General features: G+C 40.5%; 1 protein-coding gene across 2 annotated transcripts in view; it reads left to right on the forward strand.

Annotated features, from left to right (window-relative positions):
• Positions 1 to 2,128: 2,128 nt before the first annotated feature.
• RAB27A (RAB27A, member RAS oncogene family) overlaps positions 2,129 to 25,032 on the forward strand; it is a 29,647-nt gene continuing 6,743 nt past the window's right edge. The window contains exons 1-3 of one of the 2 annotated variants that reach the window (XM_015639309.3): positions 2,129 to 2,234; positions 12,643 to 12,760; positions 23,867 to 24,039. In XM_015639309.3, coding sequence (XP_015494795.1) covers positions 23,887 to 24,039 — 153 coding nt within the window. In that variant the 5' untranslated portion in view covers positions 2,129 to 2,234; positions 12,643 to 12,760; positions 23,867 to 23,886. The remainder of the gene's footprint in view (positions 2,235 to 12,642; positions 12,761 to 23,866; positions 24,040 to 25,032) is intronic. The other variant, XM_015639310.2, reaches the window with a different exon arrangement.

Here is a 25,032-nt window from a genome sequence, read left to right on the forward strand (position 1 = left end):
CGCCTTCAGGTGAGGGCGCCGGGGCCGCGGGTCGCAGCCGAGCCGGGGCCGCGGGCCGAAACCCGCCCCACGCGTGTCCGTGAGCGCGGCCGCGCCGCCTGCCGGCATGAGGGGGCGGCTGCCGCTGCAGCACGTGGCCGTGGCCGTGGCGCTCGGCGTGGCCAGCGGGCTGTACATCTATGGGCCGCTCTTCCAGCCTCCCGCCGCCCCACACGGCCCCACCGCGCCGCCGCCGGACGCCGCGCCCGAGAAGAGGCCCTGAGGGAGTTGTGCGGCGCCGTTCCCGGGCACCGCCTCGCAGCCCGGCCCTCGCACGCCCTGTCCGTCGTGGGCAATGGAGCCGCTCGGAGCCGGCGCCACCGTCACCTGCCGGGGCCGTCCCGCCCGACCCGCCTGTGGAACCCCGCCCCGCCTGCTGGAGCTGCAGCTGCGTGCCTGTGTGTTTGTATCAGACTCTGGGACGTGAATCTTGAATCGTGTATGACGCTCTGATTGTCTGAAGGTCTATTTCACATCTAAATTTAAATAACATCAAGAAGCTCGAAAAAGAAAGTTGCTTCTGTGTGATTACGCTTCATGAGTATTGTTGGATTGCCTTTCATCTGATCCTCCAAGTGATAAATACCATTTTTCTCTGCTTTTCACTGTTTCAATTCTTAGTATATCAACTCGGTTGGGAAGCAGTTGTGCAAATGGCTGAGAAGGGACCTGGACCCAGCTTTGGCATCCTTAGCTTATAGTCAGTCCTGGCCATATGTACATACACACACGTACCACATGCGCATATACACAGCTTTCATTCCCGACAGAGTGAGGCTACAGTGGATATAAAATAGATAAATCTGCCTGAAAAATGGGTTGGAGAAGAGCCTCACTGTGTAGTTTAGGAGGACAGCATGGCTCTTGGAATAGGTGTGGATTAATCTGACCAAACAGAATCTCATACCTGGGGAAACCAGGTCAGTAAATATGTCAAGACTTCAGTAAATCTAAAAAGAAACCAAACCCAGGAGATCTTGGGACAAACTTGTGCCAGGATTTGATTTTAACACAGAATCTTGTTTGGACAGAATGAGGGAAGAAACCAGTTGTCTGGGTGTCTATATTTAAGCCAGGAGCAATATGATAACTGCAGTAGTGATATGGAAGCTGTGGTGGGAGGATAGGAGTAGAAGGTGGGCTGGGAAGTGCAGCTGAATGCAGTAAATGCAGTTTGGACATCACATTACGTGGACAGTGGCTTTAAACTGAAAGAGAGCAGCTCTAGATAAGATAATAGGATGAAATTTTTTACAGTTAGAGTGGTGCCCAGGTTGCCCAGAGAAGCTGTGGCTTCCCCATCCCTGGAGCTGTTCAAGGCCAGGCTGGACAGGGCTGTGAGCAGCCTGGTCTGGTGGAAGGTGTCCCTGCCAATGACAGGGGGTTGGAACTGGGTGGTCTTTAAGGTCCCTTCCTATCCAAACCATTCCCTGATTCTATGAGGAAATGCCACAAATTGCCACAAAAATTCAGTGCAAACACTGCATTGATAAACTGCTGCAGTGACTCCAGCAGCTTCCTTTACAGTACCACTATGTATTGAAAATATTATTTTGAAGAGGTGTAGCTCAGGTCTAGTAGACACTTCATTTGTAAATATAATGACTAGGATTGTCCATAAAGAGGGCAGTTCAATTTGAAAAGCCCCAAGAAAGAGAAGGTCTGAACTGCGGGTGGAAAGGGTTATTGATGCAACTGAGCTTAAGACTCTGCTTGATGAATTCTTGAGACTGCTGGATTTAAAGCTTTTATTGGGCAGCTGCTGAGAGTGAAGAGCACCCTTGCCTTGCGAGGGAAGGCAGGCAGCCAGCAGGCGGCAGGAAGAACTCATTAAACCCACAGTGGTGCGCATTAACCAGGCACCGCGGATTTTCTCTGCAAAACCTGTTCTGCCTCTCATGAATTCTTACTAAACGGCGCGAGATTTTTCAGGGAGATGGGGAGGGAAGGGCTGAGGAGCCAGCCCGGCTAATGCCGCTGAGCACCGCGCGGTGCTGCCCTCGGGCCGCGCTCAGCCCGCCCAGGTGGCCGCGGCGGGGCCGGGACACGCCGGGGCGGTGCCGCCCGGCCCGCCCCCACCTCGGGCTGTACGGGAAGTGATGTTGCCTTGACGGAAAAGACACGGTCGGAGCCCAAAAAAGGGCAGGTGCGGCGTGACGCGGCTGCGGGAGCTCCGGCGGCCGGGAGGCAAGCAGGTAGGGCGGCAGGGGAGGCGACCAGGGCAGCGAGCAGGGCCGGCTCGGCTCGGCTGGCACGGCCGGCAGGGAGCCCCGGGACGGTGTTTCGGGCAGGGACCTCTGGATGCCGGCGTCCCGCGGCTCCGGAACAGCGACGCGGGCTTTTAACAAAGGGGCCTCACTCGGGCGGTCGGAGCGAGCCGTCCGCAGCCTCGGCCCTCGGGCTGCCCCTCAGGTGCTTCCCCTCACGGCTGCTGCCGTGAGCGCCCACAGACAGCCCCGCTCGGGCCTTCCCGCGCAGCTGCTGCAGCATCTGCAAGCTTCCCAGCGCTCTAGAACTGCGTTTCTTTTTACTGAGGAGAAGTGGATTGCGTGTCTTGTTTAAATTTTTAAAAAGGCTTTAAAGATGGTAAATCGTTGTGAAAGCACTATAGTAATGTTACATCTGCCTAGCCAGGACTCAGATCTTATTTGTGACTATCATCAGACCTGTTGCTCCTTTCTGAACACCGCATGTTTGTCTGAGGAGGCTTCATGCTGAGAAGGCCCTTCTGCCTGATTTGCAATGCTTGGGCTGAATTTACACTTTGATGATCTTGGCTCTAAAGAAAGCTCAATCCATCAGAAACACCTATTGATTTTCCTAGCTCTGTAAATAACTAGAGTATGTTAATGTATAAGTGATATTTTTAATGGTGCTAGCAAAGTATAAAGGACATATTTAGAGCTGTGGAAACCATTCAATTTTTATCTCTTAGTGGTGTATCAGGAATATTTTGAGCTCTCTGATTGTATGGCTCCTCTAACACTTCCCTCATGGATGGTGCTTTAGGAGATTTTCATCATTATAACACATACATGTCTGGAGTTAGTCCTGCAAGGTGATGTGTTGATATATTTACTTTGAAACTCAACAAAATCCATTCTGCCCTTTCTTGGAAACTTAATCTTACGTAGACATCTTCTCTCAGCTCTTCTTTCTTGTCACAGACTTTTACTAATTTTGTGTGTATTCCAAGTATGTTCCAGCCAGGGAAAAGCATATACTGCAATATGCATTTCAAATGTTGGTAGGTAAATGTTGGAATGGTATTTGTAATGCTAAGTGAATGTCTCAAAAGCATGGTTAAAAAGATGGAAAAAAGAACAGCATGTTCCTGTGTTTCTCGTTCAGGGTTCTTATTTTACATCTACTTAATCTCTTGCACAAAGGAGTTTGGGAGAGAGGGTGTACTACAACTTACACTGGTTTATTTTCACAGTTAACAAAATTTCCTATGACCAGCCAGATGTCTAAAACCGTACTGTAAGTTTGTTTTATCACTATCATTAAACATGGGAACCCATTATTTTATCACTTGATTACACATTTCCTTTTCTTTCAAAGCAAAGATAAGGTGAGATAAAATAATTCTTGAGTAGCATTTGACATTTACAGGAACAAGTATTACATGCAGTAACCCTTGAGTTCTTGGTTGTGCTGTTCCTGCCAGGTGTCTGCTGTGCTGGTAAGTGACCAGTGATAGGCCTGTCACTTTCCAGCATAACCCTGGACTTGCAGATCAACACCATTACTGAGATCAGTCTGTTACAGTCAAGAGAGGTTGTTAGAATTTAATTTAATTTGAAGAAACAGGCAAAACTGGCACTAGAGATGGAATATAAAGAATGAGAACTCTTTTTCCCCTGTTAATGTCTCAGGAAATAATTAGGTTGCATTTAAAATGTATTAAACTTGTGATGTAAATAATTAATCATCAAATATTCCCTCCCATATTAAAGCTGCATTATTGTACTGTGCACATGTCCTGCAATCAGAGGGTTACTTAGATACTTACAGCTAAACTTTTCCTGGGCTGGACATACGTAGTGCTCTGAAACTTGCTTTTGCTCCTGTTGTCATATAGATAGCACTCAATGCTGCAGATACAATCTTTGAGTTTACACCAGTGGCTTCAAACATGCCTAAAAAGTTGTTTAAGTACAAGATGGTTTGTTAATGTCCTACCTAAAGAGCAGCTTTTTTAGCAGAAACACTTTTTGTTTTTATACAAATATATTCCCAGTCAGTCTTTCTCTGGATATAGCGTCTGGTTATGAGGTTGTTTTTCCTCATTTCTTTTTTTCTCTTCTTAGTCAGAACTGCATCCCTTGTCAGGAGGCAGGACTAACTTGAACCACGTTAAATCAGCTGAGATCGCTTACTGATTTAATGATCCTTTTATCTCCAGTGGGGCTTTGTGAATAAGTCCTAGCTCTGACTTTCTTTCCTGGAACACCTTTACATTGTTGTGTTTTCATACATAAAACAGCAGAATTTACTTTTGATTTATAGTAATAAGTAGTCTCAGTGCCTGTGATTTATTTTCTAATCTAATAAGCCTTATGGCATATAGATTAAAATATGGCATATAACCAGCATTCTTTTTTTTTTCTGTGGTGTTGGTGTGGCTTCAAAGGGCTGAGGATGCTTTGGGGTGTGTGTGACAGTTTTGCATATCCCGGGTGGTGGAATTCTTTTCACATACTGGCACATTTCAGCACTCTGGAGCTGACCCAACAAGTTCTTCAGTGTTTTAGACTACAGGAGGAAAAAAATCCAGGAAAATGTCCTTCTATGCTTCAGAGCTTCTATGGCTCTGAGGATAATATCAAAGTGTAAACCAGTGCAGTGGTATTTTCCTGAGTTTGCAAGCCCATTTCCCATAGCTGTTTTCCTTCTCTCTGTGTTACCTTTACTGATGAGAAATGGGTAGGAATCAAGCATGTCAGAAAAAGGCACTTCTGGAAAACAGTGTGAAGACTGGTAGTAAGGTAGCAAAAGGAAGATACAAACTTAGCAGACTACAACTTTTCTAGAAATCTGTGATTTTCAATGGACAAAAGAAGTTGGTTAATATGTAATCAATGATTTTAAATAAAAAGTCAAATTTGGGGACACTTGCAAAGAGTATTTTGAAAATAACTGTACACTTCTGCAGTAATTCTTTGTGTAAATGTGATATGTGAATGAAAAGACTGTAAGAACTACACCTTGCTGAAATATTTTATGTTCAAATAAAATGCTGAATTGATATAAGGACACTGCTACACAAATCAAGTAGCTGAGTCCAAATTAAGTTTGGAGTTTGTGACTATGGTTTTGTAGCTGTGTGCTGCTATTGGTTTAAAAGGTGGTAACAGGATAAAGGAATAAATAGCAAAGTAGATAAGAACTGACTCTTCATTAATATTTTCAGGTAAGGAGAGCTCCATAGGTAGAAGCAGTGCCTTTAATTAGAGCAGTTTAATTGGAAAGGATAGACTTTCAGGTATGTAAGCACCTTTCAGGTTTGAATTAGAAACAACAGAATGCAAAGCAAAATTGAAAAACTGGATGCACAATTTTTATAATACTTTTTTTAAGCATATGTCATTAGAAGGTAATGAAGGTTCTCTGGAGAAATGCTGTTGTCCAATGTCAGCCCAGTCTCACTCTTAAGGCCTGGCTCATTATTTTCATAAATGTGGGATATTTCATTTGATTCCCTTATCACCTAAAGACTGTAAAGAAAACAGTTGCTCTGTGAACTGAAAGGAAGAAAACAATTCATTCCAATAACATCCTTGGGGAAAGGGAGTGTTTGAACTATATTGAAGGCTGATAGTGGTGATAAGGACTAATAAAGCATGTATGGTGGGTAGGGGGGAAAGAAAACTTCATTTTTATAAATAAAAAATGTAAGTTTTCTGTTTTTCTCATGTGTTTCCGCCAGTCTTGCTAGTATAGTATTTTATATTGGTAATTGCTGAGGGAAATGACCTTCCTCCTGGAGATCCCTGCTGATAATTGTGTGACTGTCAGGGAGTGTGGTGCATTTTGGGAATTTCAGGGTATCACTCAAGGCTCACAGTTGTGGGACTGCTTGTGCTGCTGTGAAATGGTTTTATGCAAGGTTTGCATGAGATGGTTTGCTGCTACAGTTATTGCCAGTGGCTGGTGCTTTCCATGTCTGCTTGGAAGCCTAGATAACATTCAGAATGCAGATTATAGCAAAAAGCTGGATAATTGGGGTCTTTTTATGGTGGCTTGTTTTTTGTTTTAATTGCAAAGGCTAATCATAATTCCTCCTCCCCCACTCCCACTTGTTTTGTTCTAAACCAAACTTTATGCGTGACTGAATATGACCCAAAATACAGGTATCAGGGTACTTCTAGCCCTGCTGGTATTATCCATTTCCAGCAGAGTTTCTCATGCAGGACTTTCAGATCCTATGCACGTAACCACACATGCTCCACTGACTTCCTCCTCTAACACTGATTCAACTTGACAGGTCTTTTCTGTCGGGGCATGAACTGTCTGACTAATACTTAATTTTTCTGTATTTTTTTCTTGGAATGGTGTCAGGATAGACATCTCTGTAGAGGGATGGTGTTAACCAAATTTGAAGATAGTACTGTCAAATTTGATTGTATTTCTTCTGAATTTCATAGCAAAATTATTGTAATTTTTGTTTGGATAAATATAGGCTCAAGTTTGAGTTGTTAAAGTAGTAGTTTTTAAAATTTTCTTTATCTATAAAATGGAAGAGGTGAATATAAATCTTTATTTGACAGTTTTCTAGAATTGTCAGTTTGGATATAGCCCACAGGGCCAGAGGTCCCACTGTGTGTCAGGAGAAGCTGCAGAGCAGGCTTTGGAAGGCTTGTGAAAAGAACATGCTGCAAAAGTGGAATCATGCTTTTTAGTAGGTTTTGAAAAAGGAGACAACTCCTTCTCACCCAAATCTGAACTGCTGATACTGCAAAACTCCACTGGTCTTGTTCCATTCACTTTTTAATAACAGATGTGCTTACATTTAATTTGCTTTTAAAATAGATAGTGTCTTTCAAATCCAACTTGAAAGTAAACGTGGAATTGAATGACTGTCACAGTCTGTGTTGCAGCAGGTACAGCCTGGGCAGCGGGTGGGTTTCCCTGGCAGAACTGGAAACTGTAACTGCCAGTTTTCAGGGGAGGTACACATCCCACTCTTCCCTTTATCCAGTCTGTCATTTTTTCATCATTTTTTCACAAAGTGTTCAGGAAGTTCAGATCTTTGTGGTTTCTTCTCTGTAAAGGAGTGTTAAAGCTGATCAGCAGATTAAAATGTTGGGGGAGAAGGCAGAAATAATAAAAATTCAGTGTCTCTGCCCCTCTCTAATGAGCTTTGTTTCCTTAGGAAACCAGGCTAAGAGGCATGTCCTCATTTCAGCTTTGTTTTTTGCATTGCAAATTTGGAGCTTTGTTCCCAGAAGTCCTTATTGCATTCATAATCTCCAGTGTGGTGTGTTGAGCCTTAGGGAATTTTTCTTCAGCCTAGTATCCTGTGGGAGCATAAAGAATGGGAGCAGTAACGTTTTTAGTAATTGGGAGTCACACAGGGAGTGGAATGGGGCCAATGGAACTGAAAGACCTACTTTGGTAATGTACTGCAGAATCACCACCTTTGCAAGCCCACCCCTTCCTTCTGCACACCCTGAAGGAAGGCAGATCAACCAGTCAGGTTAGTTAACCTGGGGAGTCACTGAATAAATGGGACTATGAAGGACCTCTAATGTTAATGGTGTTCAAGCTTTAAGAAATGGTAGGAAAAAATAGGCATCACAGGTGTTTAATTTGGTTTCATGTGCTTCATTGCATGGAAGATCAAACAATACACTGCAGAAGCAATACTTTGCTGTAGCTCAGAAGCAGCAGACTTCTCTATCTGTCACATAGTTCACATAATTAACCTTCCAATTTTTCCTCCTGAGAGCAGACTTAGAGTGCAAAAAGCACTGTTTTCAGCTTGTGAGGAGAATGATGAACCACTTACCTTATTAAGTAGATTCAGAAAAGATGTGAACAGGGGTCTTCTTGTGCTGGAAATAAAACCCAGCTCTGCTGAGAAAAGTGGTTTTCAAATAATATGTTGGATCAGGTAGTACTGAGAATAAACATATATCTATCTATTAAGCTGAAAGGTGGATAGAAATATGACAGAAACTTTCAAAGCTATTAATATAGGACTGTAAAACACTGAAAATCCTTTCTTAAGTAGCTACAGTGCACATGATCATTTGAATTGGTACAGCAGCTTCCTGTAAAGATGCTATGTTTTTTAATTTTAAAAGTTCACTTAGTCATAAACCCTTTAAAGTAGATAAAGATCAGTGATCTAAAATGAGATTTGTAGACTTCTTCAGGCTGAAGATAGAGACATCAGATTATTGGTGTGTTTTTGCAGCTTCTCACCCAATGCAGGGCCACTCGTGTCTCATCCAGTGCTGCTCTAGGTGCTCTTCATGCAGTCAGGCACACACTTCATAGGTCTTACAAAAATGTGAGCCAACATCATCTCACAGAAGAACTGTACCATGTCAAATAATTCATCCATCTTTAGCTTAAATGTTCTTTTGAGTACAAATTATGTAATTTGAGTAGTGTGAATGTTGCCAAAATAACATTTCCTGCCTGCAAAACGATTGAATTTGCTCATTTCAGTCAGAAAAAATGATCATGTTTATTCAAACACATTTTATTGCCATTTTAAATAAACCTGTTTTGACCATTTCTTGGTGTTGTAACATCTTATACAAGGACATGTGCAATAGTATTTTTAAACTCTATTTTCTTTCTGATATTTCAGAACTGTAATAAGAGAGAACTTGATTCAGGTATTAAAAGTTGTTTCCTTCCCCTTTTGATTCAGATCTGGAATAGGTATCTCTCCACTTGGCTTTGCTTTGGGACAAACTGCATAGATAGGCATTTACAGACAGTGGTGTGAAGGCACAAGCTTGCAGTTTTGACAGAATTGACAGATCAATTAGAGTCTCTTGTTTGGGATAATTTTACTAATCTTTTCTGAGGTCAAATATAACCATATATAAGTCTTATTTGGGATGCAATCTCTGGATGTTTTTTCTGATGATAGAGTTTGGTCTAAAGTTTTTCGAAATAGAGTGCCCAACTGCTGTAAAGGATTCCTGTCTTTAGGCTGTATGATGTTCTATGAAAGCAAAATTGATGCTTTACATTTTTTGATTATTTTACTGTTAACTCTTTATTGTTGAAAAGACCCTGGTAATTCCTGGAATTAGCTTATCTGGAGCTTCTCCTGGAGAGGATTATTTTTAAGAACCTCCTTTCTATGTAAAATGCTACAGATCTTAAATATACCAATCCTTTATCACATGCAATGCTAAAATAAAGCTCTGTTACCATTACTAGAAATTGCCTAGATTGGCTTACAGTTGAAAGAACATAATGAAAGTTTTACTTTGCTGTATATTACTAAATATTTAGCAGTTGTGCCTTTGGGTAGCAGGAAGACCTGCCTGACCTACTTTTATTTTAATCACTGAAGTGATATTTCATGATTTGGTCCTGGCAAAGGTCAGCTATAACAGTTCTGGTGTGAAAGCTGACTTTGTGAGTGTGGGTTGTTTTTTGTTTGGTGTTTGGTGTTTTTGTTTTTTTTTTTATCCTGGAAGGATATTGGTGAGAGGAAAGCAAAAGAAAAAAAATCCTTTTTTTATGGAATTTATCTCCTTTCTGTTTCTTTTAGTTCTGTCCTGAGGTACAGGCATGTTACTGCAGAGCAGGGACAGATGACACTGATGTTAGGCACAGCTCTTGGCTTTGGAAACAGGGATGTGTGCTGTAGCATTATGTGAAATGGGCTGTTACTAGATCCAGTTCCTCTCTCCAGTAGCAGATGTCCTTATTCCTGCAGGCAGGTAACAATCCAGCATTTTTCTTACAGAAGAAACATCTGCTACAGGACAGTTTGGACACCTGCAACTTTTCTCAAGGGTATGGAGTGTATAAAGGCAAATATTCTGATGCTTATAATGAAGAATGCTCCACACTGTTCACTGTATTTAACTCCTCAAATTCTCTCCTAAATTCCTAGGTATGTAGTGCATAGAAGAGTTTTTCAAGTAAACCATAAATTCCATGCATTCAGATCAAGTTCATACAACCTGCTCTTGTAAAAACATTGGGAATATTGAATAACTAAGTAGATAGGTATTCCTTTATAGATCTGGAGCTTCAAAACTACATTTCACAGTTTCAGTAATTTTGATCCCCGACAAAAACTAAGGAATTGTTGAAGCTCTTACAACCCCCTAGGGCTGGGGTAGCAGTGGGAGGAAGGCTCACCTTGGGCTGCCTGCAGTGGTTCCTGTTCCAGCTGTTGCTGCTTGGTTTGTGTTCGCTTCCTGCCTCCACAGCAGGGCTGCCTCAGCTGCCTGTGCAGCATCTGCTGAGAGGCTGCAAACGTGTTTGTTTAAAAACAGAGACTATAAATAACCAAACACTGATGTCCTCCCAGTTTAAAACTCTCCAGTTTAAAATCAAAATAACTTCACCCTCAAAAAAACCCTTTATTTCAGCTGTACCTTTCTGGCAAAGTCTTACTGTTCCATTTAAAACCGTTGCCTTGTAGGGAGGAAGGAAAAAATTAGTCGGTGTTCCTCACACCAAGTTAATAGGAGACAAGTTGAGCAGCCTCATTTCATCCTGAAATAAAACACTGAAGTCTGGGGATAATTTATGAATTGTTTTTCCATTAAAGATGGCAAACATCTGACTGTGTGGAAGAGTTTGAACTCCATTTATGTTGCTGATTGCGAATCTAGACAGACAGTTTGTGCTCAGTGTGTGTAGTCACCCCCCAGGGCTGTTTGCAACATAGCAAAAGAGTTGCTGCTTTGTCTGTCAACACTTATCCTGTTCCTCCTTCTGCACTTCTGGAGCAGTTTAGCAGACATTCTAGGGCGCTTGTGGTCTGAATATTTCTTCACAGTTAAGCAAATGTGCTGGTATTGATCAGGGAAGCAAGCAGTTAAGGATTAAAAATGTGCATGTTGCTGAAAATCGAGCACAATTCTCGATTTTTTTATTGCCTGTAGGACCAAAAAAGGGGCTTTTATATTCCTCTAAAACTGGTGAAATTTATTGAAGATTGGATTGAGCCAAGAATGGGTAGAGTTTTAAAAATTACAACCTGTAACTAAATGTCAAAGAAATAGATTTTAGTTAATTCATGAAAAATGCTAAGGCAGGGCATCAAAAAGGGTTTCAGCTCTGCATGACAGAACTTAGATGCTCACCAGGGCAAGGAAAATAAAAATTGCGTTGATTCACATGAAAAGAGGCAAGAAAGTTGAGCACTGAAACAAGTGAGCATTAAGAAGCTTGTGGAGTTGTCTTTTGTTACTGGTAGATGAATTAATGTGTTAAATATTTGTAGCAGCCTGTCTGCAGCACTTCTTAAATTATAAGACTGGAGAGTAGACTGAGACACCACCTTAATTTCCTTTCTTTTCTGCTCTTGAAGCAGCTTGAGGAAAGAAACTGAGACAAGAAAGGATTGTGCAAGATTTGTCTGGGAAAGCTCACTTCAGCTAAATCTTAGGTGGTGAGTGCAAAACTTGCTCTGTCCACACCTTGCAGTGCTCTCCTGTGAGCATCTGTAATGTTGGGATATCTGAGAGGGGCGAGGCCTCATAGGACCGCAGGGAGCTGTGAAAGTCGTGTCTCATCCCTTGGACCCAGTGCCAGGCCCTCCATCCAGTGGGTGCCTTGGTGCCACACCGGTATTGAAACTGGGGCAGACCTGTGAATTCTGCCTCTTGGGGGCCTGTGTAAACAGGCCCTTGAGAACTGACTCATTGAAGAGCTGGTTTACGTGATAAATCAGTGGTTTTATTTCCTTGAAGTTATTTAAATGTTTAAAATGTCTGCATGTTTCTCTTAGGACTCTGCAGGGATAGGAGCTTGTAGGTTTAGCATCTGTGTTTCAGAAAGTTTCTGGCAACGTCCTCACTCTGATCTCTTGGAGCTTGTTGCTGTCAGAAGTGGTTCAGCAGAAAGGACTGGACACATGCCTACAAAACCCTATGGTACAGCTACCACTGTCCTGCCAAATCCTTCCAGCTCCTGCTCACACAGTCTCTCTCTGGTGTCTGCCAGTTTTGTAATCACTAATTTTTTCTGCTGTCTGTAAAGGTGGGAAATAAAACCTGTTTGGAGAGCTTTGGTGCTTGCTGTTTCAATATAGAACACTAATGTGTTTTCTGTATTTTATTTTGTTGTATATTTAGAAAAAGTTGTGCTCACACCCTGCAGCTTCCTCTCCCTAAGACCAGGTGGAGGGCCAGTACTTTATGCAAAGGCTGGAGGTGTGTTACCTGGTTTAGGGAGATCTAGTTAGCTACTTTGCTTACTTTTAAAAGGGGGAAAAGAGATCACTTGATCGGTCAGCAAGACCACATGACAAGCAGCTGAATGTAATTAGGTGGGGAGGGTGGTTGTGTGGGGCTGGCAGCTTCCCATGCCCTGCGAATGTTACAGCTATTAGCCTGAACGACACTATTTTGGTTTTATTTCTTTCTCTGCTGAATCTTCCTGTAGATGAGAAATGGTTCTTTTTGCATGACTATGGTATTCAAGAGATCTGAACTGTGTCAGCAAACTTGTCACTGAAGCACATTCGGAAAACTACATATCCATTCACAGCTGTTAAACATAGGTATGTAAACACTTTCTCTTTTCTGTTTATTTTTGGAAGATTTATTACATTGTTTTCCTTGAGCTGACTGTGCCAGCTGTTCTCTTAAGAGTTTTGGAACACTGTTGCTGCATTTTAACAAGCTGTCTGGATACTCTGATTTTGAGAGTTCAGCATTGCTGCATCCTCATGTTCTGGAGGGAAAAGTAAAGCTGGGGAGTACACTTGGCTTATGTAACACAGGCTTTTGTGTTAAATGACAAAATTTCAGCTTTTTTGGAATATATTTAGTCATTGCTTTTCATAAATAAGTAAGATTTAAATACAAACTAGGGTAAGTTTATTAATGAAATAAATAAAGTCACTGGAGTGGGCAGTGTCTGGATCCAGTAGCCATAAGATGCCTGTTCTAGTCCCAAGTCATCAGCCTACATTTTCTTCTGTGGCAAACTTGTCAAAACTTTTTCTGCAGTTGGAAGATAGAATTAGACCCCTGACAGTGAAGTGTGCTGTGCAAATAATATTTAAAATACTGAACAGAGTAAGTATTTTTAAGCATTGCGTGCTTGAACTTTTTCCCCCTCTATTTCTTCCTGTGTTCCCATTAGCATTTAAAGATAAATTATACTGAATAAAACAGTCATTTAAAATGGCAGAGTTTTTAACTGCATTGTGCACCAACATGTTTGTTATCATGTTTGCTAAAGGGATGATAAAAAGCATGAAAATGTGTTGCACAAGCTGTTATTTTTAATTACAAAAAAATATTGACTAGCAGGGACCATGGCAGCTCATCTAGTTCACATTCCCTGTTCAATCATATAGGAATTGAATTGAATTGAATCTTAATATTAATTATCATAAAAGTAATAGGAAGGTGGGCTGTTATTAATGTGTTTTGTATCTTCTTTGGAGGAAACTCAGTATATATGTACCCATCTAAGTCATGCCATGCCACCAGCATGATTTTGTAATCAGGCATCCATTGTAGCCATGTGTTTACCAGCATTTTTCTAATCATGGACCACAACTCCAATTTTTGTAGACTGTAAGTAACCAAGGAGGAGTTATTCAGAGAACAGAAAACAGTATTCTTCTCTACTTCTGTGGAGGTCACAAGGCTTTCCCAGGGTTTTATTTGATGTCTAGCATAGAATGTCTTAAGATTATTTTCCTCCTCCAGATCATCATCACCAGCTGACTTGTGTTTATGAGAGGCAAGTGAGAAATTAATAAATGTAGTTCAATAAATATTTTCTTGCTGTTTCCTTATAGATGTTCCAAGTGTATGAAAAGTTTATATAAAATAACTGGGAAAAAGCATTTTTTAAACATTGATACTTGGCTTACTCTTTTTGTTTTTCCTGTGCTGTGTGGATAGATTGGTTGTTGTAGGTGCTTCACTATAATTTACTGTTACATAGTACTTTCATTTATTGCAGTACATGTGCATTTTGAATGTGTTACAGAAAGTATTTCTAGCACATTTTAGTGTAGTGATTTCTAATAGCCTAAGTTATTTGAGGATTTAATTTGAATAATGTTGGGATTCTTTTGTACGCTGCAAAACAATATGCAAGTATTTGGTGCTGCCACCCTTTCCCTCATCCTACTCTTGCTGGTTTGCAGTATATTTTCATGTTTCCAATATGTCTTTCATTTGTAACACTGTCTTAAACAGAATATCCTTAGTAAGTAAGCTTGGTAAAGACAAACTGAGAATCTAATTCAGTTGGGCTTCTTTAAGCATGTCACAATGGCATTAAAGATAAATTGTAATTTTCTTTTTTCTTAAAAAAAAGTAGAAAAACTGACAACCAACAAAAAATCTGAAACTATAGAAAATTTATAATGAACTCAGAAAATCTTAAAACCAGTTAATGGAAAAAGATCTCAAAGGTATCCTAGTAGGAGAAAAATAAGCTCTGGACAATGGGAAGGAGGAAAAGGACTTTTATTTGGTCTAAAATGTTTTACTTTCCATATAACACCAATTAGTATGAGAAATTCTGGTTTGCTGTGCTGTTTATCTCAGGAGACTTTGCTGTGTATCAGGATTTAACTAAAATTCATGCTGTATTATGGGATTCTGATCTGAGCAGTGAGATAAATATTGTTGGCAACTCAGGTTGAAAAACTCCTGCTATTTAAATGGAAGCTTTGTGTTGAGCAGTTCAGCCTGCTTAATCAGTGCTTCTTTTGAATTATGCCTTCCCTGAGGCTCTAGAAAGCTGTGCTAGGATACAAATTGAAGCCAATATTTTGCCAAAGCCCTGTCTGAGTATTTTGGCAGACTGCAGGGCTTCAGTAGGAGACTTGGGCAGTGTAAATTTGTGATGCAGTTCTGGAGCTCTTCAGGTGGAGGATAGGGTGAAAATAGGGGTTTGGCTTTCGATTCTTGAAAGAAAGAAAAGCCCCAGCACTTGAGCACCTTAGTTTTCTCTTTGCTTTAGTTTGAGTGATACTTTGAGCCACAAGCATGCTCCAAAGTGGCTGTGTCTTGTTGTGACACGAAGATTTCTGTGAAGATTTCTGCGTTGCTGTCACACATTAGTGACATCCTGAAGAGAACAGGTTGTGGCCTATTGAATACAGCCTATTTCAGGCAGAAGTGGTGGTTTTTTATGTAATGGGCATGTTAAGTTATGGTTAGAGTATTCACAGAAAGTTATTTCTAACCTTTTCATAGAATTTATGAAACGTGGAAGCCATACACTCACTATCTTCAAACATGTTTACTGAACAATTCCTGCTCAGTAATGGCTGAAAATTTCTGTCTCAGACTGTAGCTATTACAGACTCTGAAATAAAAAGCTCAGTTTCTTTTTGAGACTTCTTAGGAGCAGATTATTCACAGCTGCCACCCACCTCTCAAACTCTATGAAGTGTCCTGCTGCTCTGACTGGCTCCCCATGGCAGCATGATCTCAGGTAGGTCCAGTGAGCTCTGCACCTGCAAGGATGCTTTTGTCAGGAGTTTCTGATTTTTAAAAGATTGGGAAAAGTGAATGCTAGCTGTGAGCCTCAGTTTTATCAATCTAGATCCATCTTTCCCTCTCTGTCCATTGTGTACCCTTCCTTGCTTAGCATCTCTGACGGTCCTGTGATGCTGGACTTGAGGAGTAGAAGAATAACCTTTTCTAGTTGCTGGATGGGATTTTAGCAGACAGTTTCCCATGCTTTCCCACAGATAACTATGAACTTATTTTGTGCTTTTTGTTATATGCATTTAAGAAATCCCTCTGATTAAATATTTTCACCAGTAACTTTTTATTATTCCTAATGTTGTGCCTGATATCCATAGATAATAGAGTTTTCCAGCTCACTAGAAATGGATATGGCTTAGTTGTTCAGTCAGTAACTTTGATAACCAGTAAATTTTCTGGGGAACAGAATGTTTTCACTGATTGCTGGAAGAATGATGACATTAGTCCTGATCCAAAAGGCCATGATGCCTTCAGAATGCTGCTTTCAGAATAATTTCTGATGGATTTCAAATTTTTTGGATATTTCAATGGCACCTAAATAATAAAAAAGCATTTAACTTGCTAAGAAAGAACTAGAAGAACAAAATGTTAGAAATCTCTATACTGTGACCCTTGTTAGTTTATATCTCAATATTATAGAAAAGGAATAATGCTAAAGAATGACAGTGGTTGCTGAAAGAAAAGGTTGTTTTATCTTCCAATTAACAACCAGATTAGCAAGGAAAAGTGTTTACTTCCTATGAAAAACCCCATGTATTTCCCAATCTAAAGGATGAAAAGGTGAATTAAATTCTGCACTGCAGTTCTTTCCTGTCTCACCCCTTTGTATGCTTGCCCACATCATGTTAGAAGAATGTAGTTTTCTAGTCCCATTTATATCATATTTGTGTGGTCTTCACTTTTATCTAATAATGATTAGGAGGTATCTTCAGGTCTCTGGTAGCTGACCTTCTCCATTGACTTCTAATTGTTCTAATCAGGGTAATTTATTTTGCCAGATTATTCCTCTCTGATGCAGGATGTATCCTTCATAAACTTGGCAGTGTAACCTCTTGGAGAATTATTTTCTGTATTCCATGTATTTGGCCTATTAAACAACGTAGAAGGTAGCTGAGAAGTTTCTGGTTCCAAAAGAGAAATATCTGTCTGTCTGTCTATCTATCTATCTGTCCTTTTTTTTTTTTATGAAGCTGCAGATATTTTCTTCTGGCCGTTTACAGTGTGTGCTTTTATGGAATTAAGCAAAGAACCTGGCCTGACTACCATGTACTGCAGCTGACTGAGTCACCCATATAGTCACCCATATAGTTATGCAAAGCATAACTTACACTTTCTTTAGCATGAGTTACCTGCACATGTTTCATTAATATTCTACCTGCACATACAAAACTTATTCTGCATTTTCATGTGCTTGTTTATCTGTTGGAGATTTTTATCTCCTGAAAAACCAAACCATTCCTTAAAGAAATATGCAATTCTTATTGCCCTGTGTGATTCTTCTTATATTCTCCTTAACCCTTCGGTGGCTATTTCGGTGGGCAGAAATAAAACTGTGCTCCTTCTTCTTGCCCTTCTGAATTTGCAAGTGTTGCGGAATCAGTGGATGGTCAAACTCTTGGATATTTCCCACCTGTGAATATGACCAACTTTGTGGGTGAAGCCTTTGAGGATCGTGTTTTGTCAGAAACAGTTGGAAAATCTACCTGTGTAAGACTGTCATTCATAATTCCTTGATCCTGTGAAGAGTAGGTATGGTGCAGTGATGCATTCCAAGATGCAAAGGTTAGGCTGTGAGAAAGGAGGTGGGTCCCAAAGTGGTCAGAATTGTTAGGGAGGATGCTGAACGTTGCTCTGAATTTCCTGCTTATAGTTTAGTAAAAAAGCATGGAAGCACGCTTGGAAACCAGTGTGGCTTAATGTATTTATTAGAAGAAGAGGGGAATGGTTGAGGATACAGTAGGTAGTGTGGAACTGCTTAAAAGAAATTAAAAATGCTTGCTTTACTTTCCCCAGTTTACTCTGGAGTTTATTCACTTTGTACAGATGTTTGCTTCAGTGCTCTAACTTGAAAACTTCTGATGAGAGTGCAAAGAGGTAACTTGTTAGGCAAAAGCCCTTGTTCCCAGGAGGGGGTCAGGTCCTCTGAGAGAGTTCAACTGTTTTCATCACATAGCATTGCAAGTCTTTATTTATCTGCAGTATTTCCTTACCATGGAGCATGAAAATGTTAGGAATTGATGTGGGAATAGAGATGGTGCTGTCTGTTTTGCACAGAAGTTGAAGCTGCACAAAGGTCCTCCTGTATGGGGAGTGTTGAATAACCATCTGCAACATTCCTGCGTTTATTCTTCATTTTCTTTTCAGTTCCATGCTGCTCTTCATTCATTTGTGTAACTGAGATAACCTTTGAAATGCCTGATAGTTGGTTTGGTGATGCTGAAATGCAAATGCAATTGCAAAACTAACTGTTGTTTCATTTCCTGGCTTCTCCATTCCTAGTGTCTCCTGGTTTTCTGGAAACAAGGTCTAGAATCTGCTGTTTCCTTGCCTGGCCTGTTGTGCAAGGTTCTCACTACATCAGACTTGCTGCTTCCCTTTTGTGCCCCCTTTCTGGGTGGCATTATCATTTTCTGCCTGGCATCTCCCATAGTAACTCATTCTCCCAGTGCTTTGTGTGCCCATCAGTTCATGCTTTCAAAATGCTGCTGTTGTAGTGATGCTGAAAAATGGCTGTAGAGCAACTTCATCCAATCAGTGTTTGGAGGCTAAAACCTCCCAGCCTGTCTTTTTGTACCTAGTTTTGAAGATTCTTATGTATCTTTAGCACCTTTAAAATGAGTTAGATCTTTCCAAGAAAAAGGGCATTGATCCTGCAATTCCTTAGAATTCCTCTACAGCTGAAACTAAAAACATCATAACAGTAAAATGTCAGGTAAAGCAATTGAAAGTAACCAAGGAGGGTTTTTTTTCATGTTGTTTATATTACAGAAAAGCCCCAGAAATCAAGAAAGTGTAATTTTCACCAAAACCTAAAGCAAACCAGGTCATACATTTTCCTAAGAAAAACAATAGTGCAGCTCAGAACATTTTGGTGAAGTGCTTATTCATTAGTTCTCTTCCCCCAGCACAGCAGGTACCTGAGTTTATGCACAATTGTTGTCATGATATGTTTATGTTACATTTGTATGATCTGGCAGCTTTTAACAAAGCACTTCTAATAAAGCACTGACTAAGCAGGAACATTATTAAAGTCTCTGCCCCTTGTTAGGATGGAGCTGGCTGGTGTCTGATTTACCAGTTCTTCAAGCATTCAGGTGCTGCTGGAGCCTTAGAGCAGGGTGAGGCCTTTCACTGCGCTTCACCCACACTGAACAGGAATGTGATTGTTGCCTTGCTGTAGTGTGGTGGCAGTGCTGGTGTGACAGGATTACTGAACTTACTCCTCTGCACTCTGAATCACTTTCTCAGTTTTTCTGCTGGAACAGATGGAGTCACACATTCAGCTAAACACTCTAGAAGTTTAAGACTTTATAGTGCCTTGGTGAAAAAAATTTTTAGTATGAATTGATGTGCACTTGCAGAATAATTAAATCTGTACAAATGCATTATTGCCCACTGAGGGACCTGCAGTGTCTTCTTTTTCTGTCTGTGGGGGATTTGGGACTAACTTTCCCCCAAAGCCTATGTCAATTCTAATCACAAGCATGGAGCCTCAACAGAAAGGAAATAGTTTATGTTAAAGACTATTGTATTCTCAGACCTGAGGTAAAGAATATAAAGCTATGAATGGACTGAACAGGTGTGATCCATATACTCCATCATAATGCATTTTTGAATAAAAACCTCTGCTGGGAACAATGTAATTGTTTTAAGGTGTGTGGGTGATTTTGCAGCAACTTTAGGTCTGTTCCAAGGTAGGTCTTGCACAAATCTCTTTTGAAATGCTGTTTGCCTCTAGGAATAAGAGGGACATGTGAGCTGTGTAATTGCTTGCCAGCCATGCAGTGAGGCAGCACCCTCCTAGACACAGACTGGGCACACCTCTTTATCTCTGAGCACCCATCAACGATGCAAACAGCTGACACGTAAGCCTCTTGGCTGTGTGCTGAAGAGGTGGTGCTGGAAAAGTACTCCTACTGGAAGTACTATCTCTGGTGTGCCCTAACTTTTCCTTTTGCAGAGTTTGGGGTAAGTGGTATACCTTTAAACTGATGTGCTTGAGGACTGTCTGCTTAGAGGCATGTTCGGATTTCCTGAATTTTACACTGTATGTATGTATACGTTTTTATTTGCAGATCAATGCTTTTGGGTTTTTTGGCTTGTGTTTCCATCTATTCTCTTTTGCCTTCTTCCTTTCTCCTTCTCTCCATCAGCTCAGTAGCAGCGCAAGAGTTGCATGTTTTGTGTAAGGCGGGTTCAGGAAGCATATTCCCTATTCCCACACTACACGGGGGAAATCCTGCACGTCAAACCAATTTCCTTAATTTATACAGGACCAAATCTGCCGTGGTCTGGAATGTTTTATCACCCAGTAGTGCTGTGATATCTGCGTCCCAGAGGCAAAAAGATGAACCTGTTATCATTGATGTCTGTAATGTGATGATGAATGTGATTTCCTTGGACTAGGAAATGCAGGGAACAAGAGGAGCCCTTGATTTGGAGAGCATCCCTTCTTGATAAGGCATGATCTGTGTGTGTGTGGAGGCTCCAGGGCAGCAGCTGTACAGCCACAGCTCAAATGCTGGCTGTGGGGGTCCTGTCAGCCATGGAAAAGGCCAGTGGAACTTTTCCAGCACTTGTTCATAGCTCTTGTCCATCTGCATACCAGGCAAAGTGCAAAGCCAGAGCTGAATGGGATTTCAGAAGGGATTTACAACAGGCGACACTGTGGAGGGCTTGATGTGGAGCTTAAAACTGTGTCCATTAGTGATTTTTTTTTTTTTTTTAAAACTTAGGAGTTCGTACTCTTAGAAGAAAGATTTGGGAACAATTTTCTTTTGGTGACCTAGTAAATTCTAATTGTATCATAAGTTTTTTCAGCATCTTCCTTTTCTACCTCCTACTCTCCTGATATATGAGGTATGGAAAAGTGGAAGGAAAGACTGGAAAGTGTGAAGCTATAAAGCCTAATTAAAAAAAAAAAAAAAGCAAAAATGGAAGGAAAAATGGGTTGGGTTTTAGTAATAGGGTCATGATTTTTAAAAACTTCACAGTAGTTTTTGCTGTGAATATACTTGCAATGAATATGTTCTTATTTCTGTTAGGTGAAACTGGATGTGTCTGGACACTAGGACTGCAGGTCTCGGAAGTGGAGGGTGGAGATCACTTTTTAAATATTTGTACAGGGAGGAGGACAAGGCTTGAAACTGCTATGAAAATAGCTCTTTACATATCTCCAAGGATAGGTTAACTGTGCAGGGTTTCACAAGAACCACTCCCTGGAAATATTTGAATAATAGATTGACATTATGGGGTGCAGTGAGAGGTGTGTGCATTTCAAAACCAGGAGAAAATTTCCTTCTCATGCAAATATTTTAGAAAGCATTTTTAGAACCATTCCTGTGAAGGGTTCTTCACCCTCTGTCAATCCTTTGGAAATTGTATTTTCACCAACCACAGGGAAAATTGGGGTTTCAGTGGGCCAAATGAAGAGGTGTGCTTATCCTGACAGATACTCTACAAATCAGATATTACGCTAGAAATACCTTTAGGTTTTACTTCCCTAAGGCCTAATCTTGACCTTTCTGTTTTGGCCAGAGCTTTCATGCAGCCGTGTGGAAGGTGTGGCTGAAGTGTAACAGTTCCCTACAGGCAGGGCTGCAGTTCCCTTCCTTCCTTTGTGTGGTCTTGCACAGGGTGCATGGCAAATCAGCAGTGATCAGGTCCACTGTCATTGGTGCTTGTTATTAAAAGCATGTTCTGCACACCTACAGCAACCCAACAGAAAACCAACGAGCAAATACCTCTGTGCAGGTGGCATAGCACAGTAAAAGACACGGAACAGGCTTGTCTTTGTGTAATATACTGGCCCCAAGATTTACATCAAAATCTTTAAAACAACTATTTAGGGATATTGAGACTGGAAGAACATGTGCTTGAGTTGAGGATGAGCTTACACTGCTCTTAGCCCTTTGAGAACATCTGAGGGCAAAGGAAACACCATGTGTGAGATGGAAGTCATAAAAAGCAGTCTTTAGAAAAATCTGTCTCTGTTTCTTAAAATATTTTTTTTTTTTTCTGGTACATTTCAATGAAAATACTTTGCTAGAGCTACAAGGTAGGTGATTTGGTTTGACTTTTTTTTCCTTCGCCAGCAGGGGAGAGGATTTAAAAAAATCAAACAAATCCCCCAAAATTATTTTTGCTGGTACGTGTGAGTGTGGCTAATGGATCAGGGTTCATAGTTTCTTCTGAAAATGTTCTTATGTCAGTGTTTGGGCTGCCTGTTCAGCTTGCTTACTTGAATATGCTGCTCCTTCAGACCTGCATGGTGGATGCAGTCCTGCAGTTGTGGTGCATTTATTTAAAAAGCTCACAGATAACTCTTGCTGCAGGGCTCTCCCTTTCAACCTTCTACTGTATTGCAAAACTTTGGTTGAAACACAACATGAATTAGCTGGCTGTGGTGTAGTAGTGAGTGTGAACTCTGTCAGCTAAACCCCTTTCCTGAAAGCTTTTACTGGCATTGATGGCATAATGTGAAATATACATTGGCTGGGAAAGGGAGACTTCAATGCATTTCAAAAAGGGAGAAGTGTCAGCTGCTTTCCACTGACTTCAGCTGGAGCATATCTGGGGTAAATCTAACCAGTTTCTGCTTTTTAGTAAGCCATTTATGGCCACATCAACTAGTCACAGTTCTGACTTGTAACCAAGAGCGGGACAATTACAAAGGTGAAGCTTTAAAGATAGTTACGGTTTTAGCAGAATGGTGGTGATTGACGCCCACATGCTGGAGACACAGTTTGTTGCAGACCTCAAGCTGAGAGTTGATATTCAAGAAATCAGTTGGTGTTTTGCCATTGATGCAAACTGCTGCAGTGTTTGGCTTTAAATTAATAACTTTATCTAGTTCAAGCTACAAGTAGTTCCAAAAATACTTACAGTTGAAACAGCAGATTTTACTCTTTTAAAATTTTATTTCATCATCTGTTTCTTGTATTTTTGGCATCTTTTTCTGTCCTTCATAAGAGGCAATTTTATGCCAGTTTTCTGTTGCTTTTAGAGTGGTTATTTTAGGCTTATCTTTTCATGTTCATGTCTTTGAACACAGCACAAGGCAGCTCTCTACTGTTTGTTTTGGGGGAGGAGAGGCTCAGTAGCTACTCAAAAGGAAAGTGCCAAGTGCACTTACATCAGCTTTTCTAGTACACATGAAATTTGCCAGTGATTTTTGTTACACATTTTAGTCTTAGATCAGACTATAGAAAATATGGTTATTTTTACAAGGGCACAAAAAAGAGAGAAATTTCTTAAGTATGTATGAGCCATGGGTAAAATGTGTGTTTGTTTAATTAGTCAATTCAGGATCAAGATTTCATTTGAATGGCTAACTAGCATCACAGTAAAAACTTTAAAAACAGAAGATTCTTTCGCAAAACAAAAAACTCAACAACAAGAAAAAGCCTATTCATGACTGAAAAATAGCTACTACTATATACAACTACTGTAAATTTTGTTTGAATATAGTGGACAGTCCAGGAAAAAAATGTTTTTTTTTTTTCACATTACTCATGCCATAGTGAGTATGAGACCAGAAATGCATTGCTAGTACAATTACGTAGCTTTTGCCAGCTTCCATGAGAATTTAAAAACAGTTCTGCAGTTTATGTTCCAGATACCTTGAATTGTTTGACCTTGATTTTCAGTCTTGCCTGGAGAAGTTAATATTGTGTTGCCTTCCCTTTCCAATAAGAGGAATGTAATAAAACTAAAGATGCATGTTTTCAGTCACAGCTGAATTTGATATTGGTAATTTGTATAATTGAGAGTTTAAAGTGAAGTCAGTGTAAAGGAGCACAGAACTGGCCCCACCACTGGCTGCTTTGTAGTTCAGGGAATGATTTGTATTTTAAACATTTATCAGAAGGAGTCCTGGCAGAGCTCTTGACTAACTATTCCTTTTTGCTTTGCTTTTCAAGGTGCCGCCTGAACTCTCACTATGTCTGATGGGGACTATGATTACCTCATAAAGTTCCTAGCACTCGGTGATTCTGGGGTAGGAAAGACCAGCCTTCTTTACCAATATACAGATGGCAAATTTAATTCCAAATTCATCACAACGGTGGGCATTGACTTTCGGGAAAAGAGAGTGGTGAGTTTGTATGAAGAACGTGCTACTTGAAAATGCTGTCTGTGTGTAGGTCTGCAATAAGTGTTGTTGTGTGCTTCATTTTGTGAAGGCCTCATCTGACCTGGCTATTTTTGTCATTGCTGTGTACAGACCCATTTCCCCAAAAGTTAAAGAGATGATTCTAAGAAACCCCTTCTTTCTGCTCAGTGGGTGTTGATGAGTGTGTCTACTCTGTAACTTGTGCACTTTCACTGTTGAACTCCTTTCTCAAGCAAGGACTGAACTGTACTAAAATGTTTTCCTGGGTATGGACTGAAATGGCTACTAAATAAAGATGCAGTTTTTTAAACATATGGATGAAATGGTACATGCAGCTGGCTTCCTAAACAGTCATCTCTAGCAGAGAAGAATTATGAAATATAAGGTTGCTTTTTTCAACACCTGAATTGTTATTAAACTGAGCAAATGTACTTGTGATATGAAGCTGAGCACTAGAGTATCACAACCAATTGGATGTTGATCCTTACTGAGATCATACTCTTGCTGAGAAATGGAGTTGGCACAAGGTTTTTGTTTTTATGTACAGGTATTAAATGTCTTTCATTGTAGCCTGATGACTTCCAGTGTCCAGAAATCTGGGTGGTGTAATGGGCATTGTACAGACTGGTTTTTGGTGCATGACATGCACCACAGTAGATCACAGACTAGATATCTTAGCTGAATGCCAAATGGGACTCTTGAATAAGTAATTGTTCCTTTTGTGGGATTGTAAACATGGTGGTTTACTTGATCAGCATATTTGCTAACTCAGGATAAGGTTTAGGCTTCAGAGCCTGAATCTTGTAATACATAAACTTGCTGGATTTGTGAATCTGTAAAGGTATGTTTGTAGTTCATGTGATCTTAGATACAATGACATTTGAAGGTAAAGAAGATGACCTAACTTGAAGCATTCTAAACATTAAATGAATCTATTTTTATCCAATCCTTCCAAGACTAATAGATGCCCTTATT

The sequence above is a fragment of the Parus major genome, chromosome 10 (genome assembly GCF_001522545.3).
Source record: "Parus major isolate Abel chromosome 10, Parus_major1.1, whole genome shotgun sequence".
Lineage (NCBI taxonomy): Eukaryota > Metazoa > Chordata > Aves > Passeriformes > Paridae > Parus > Parus major.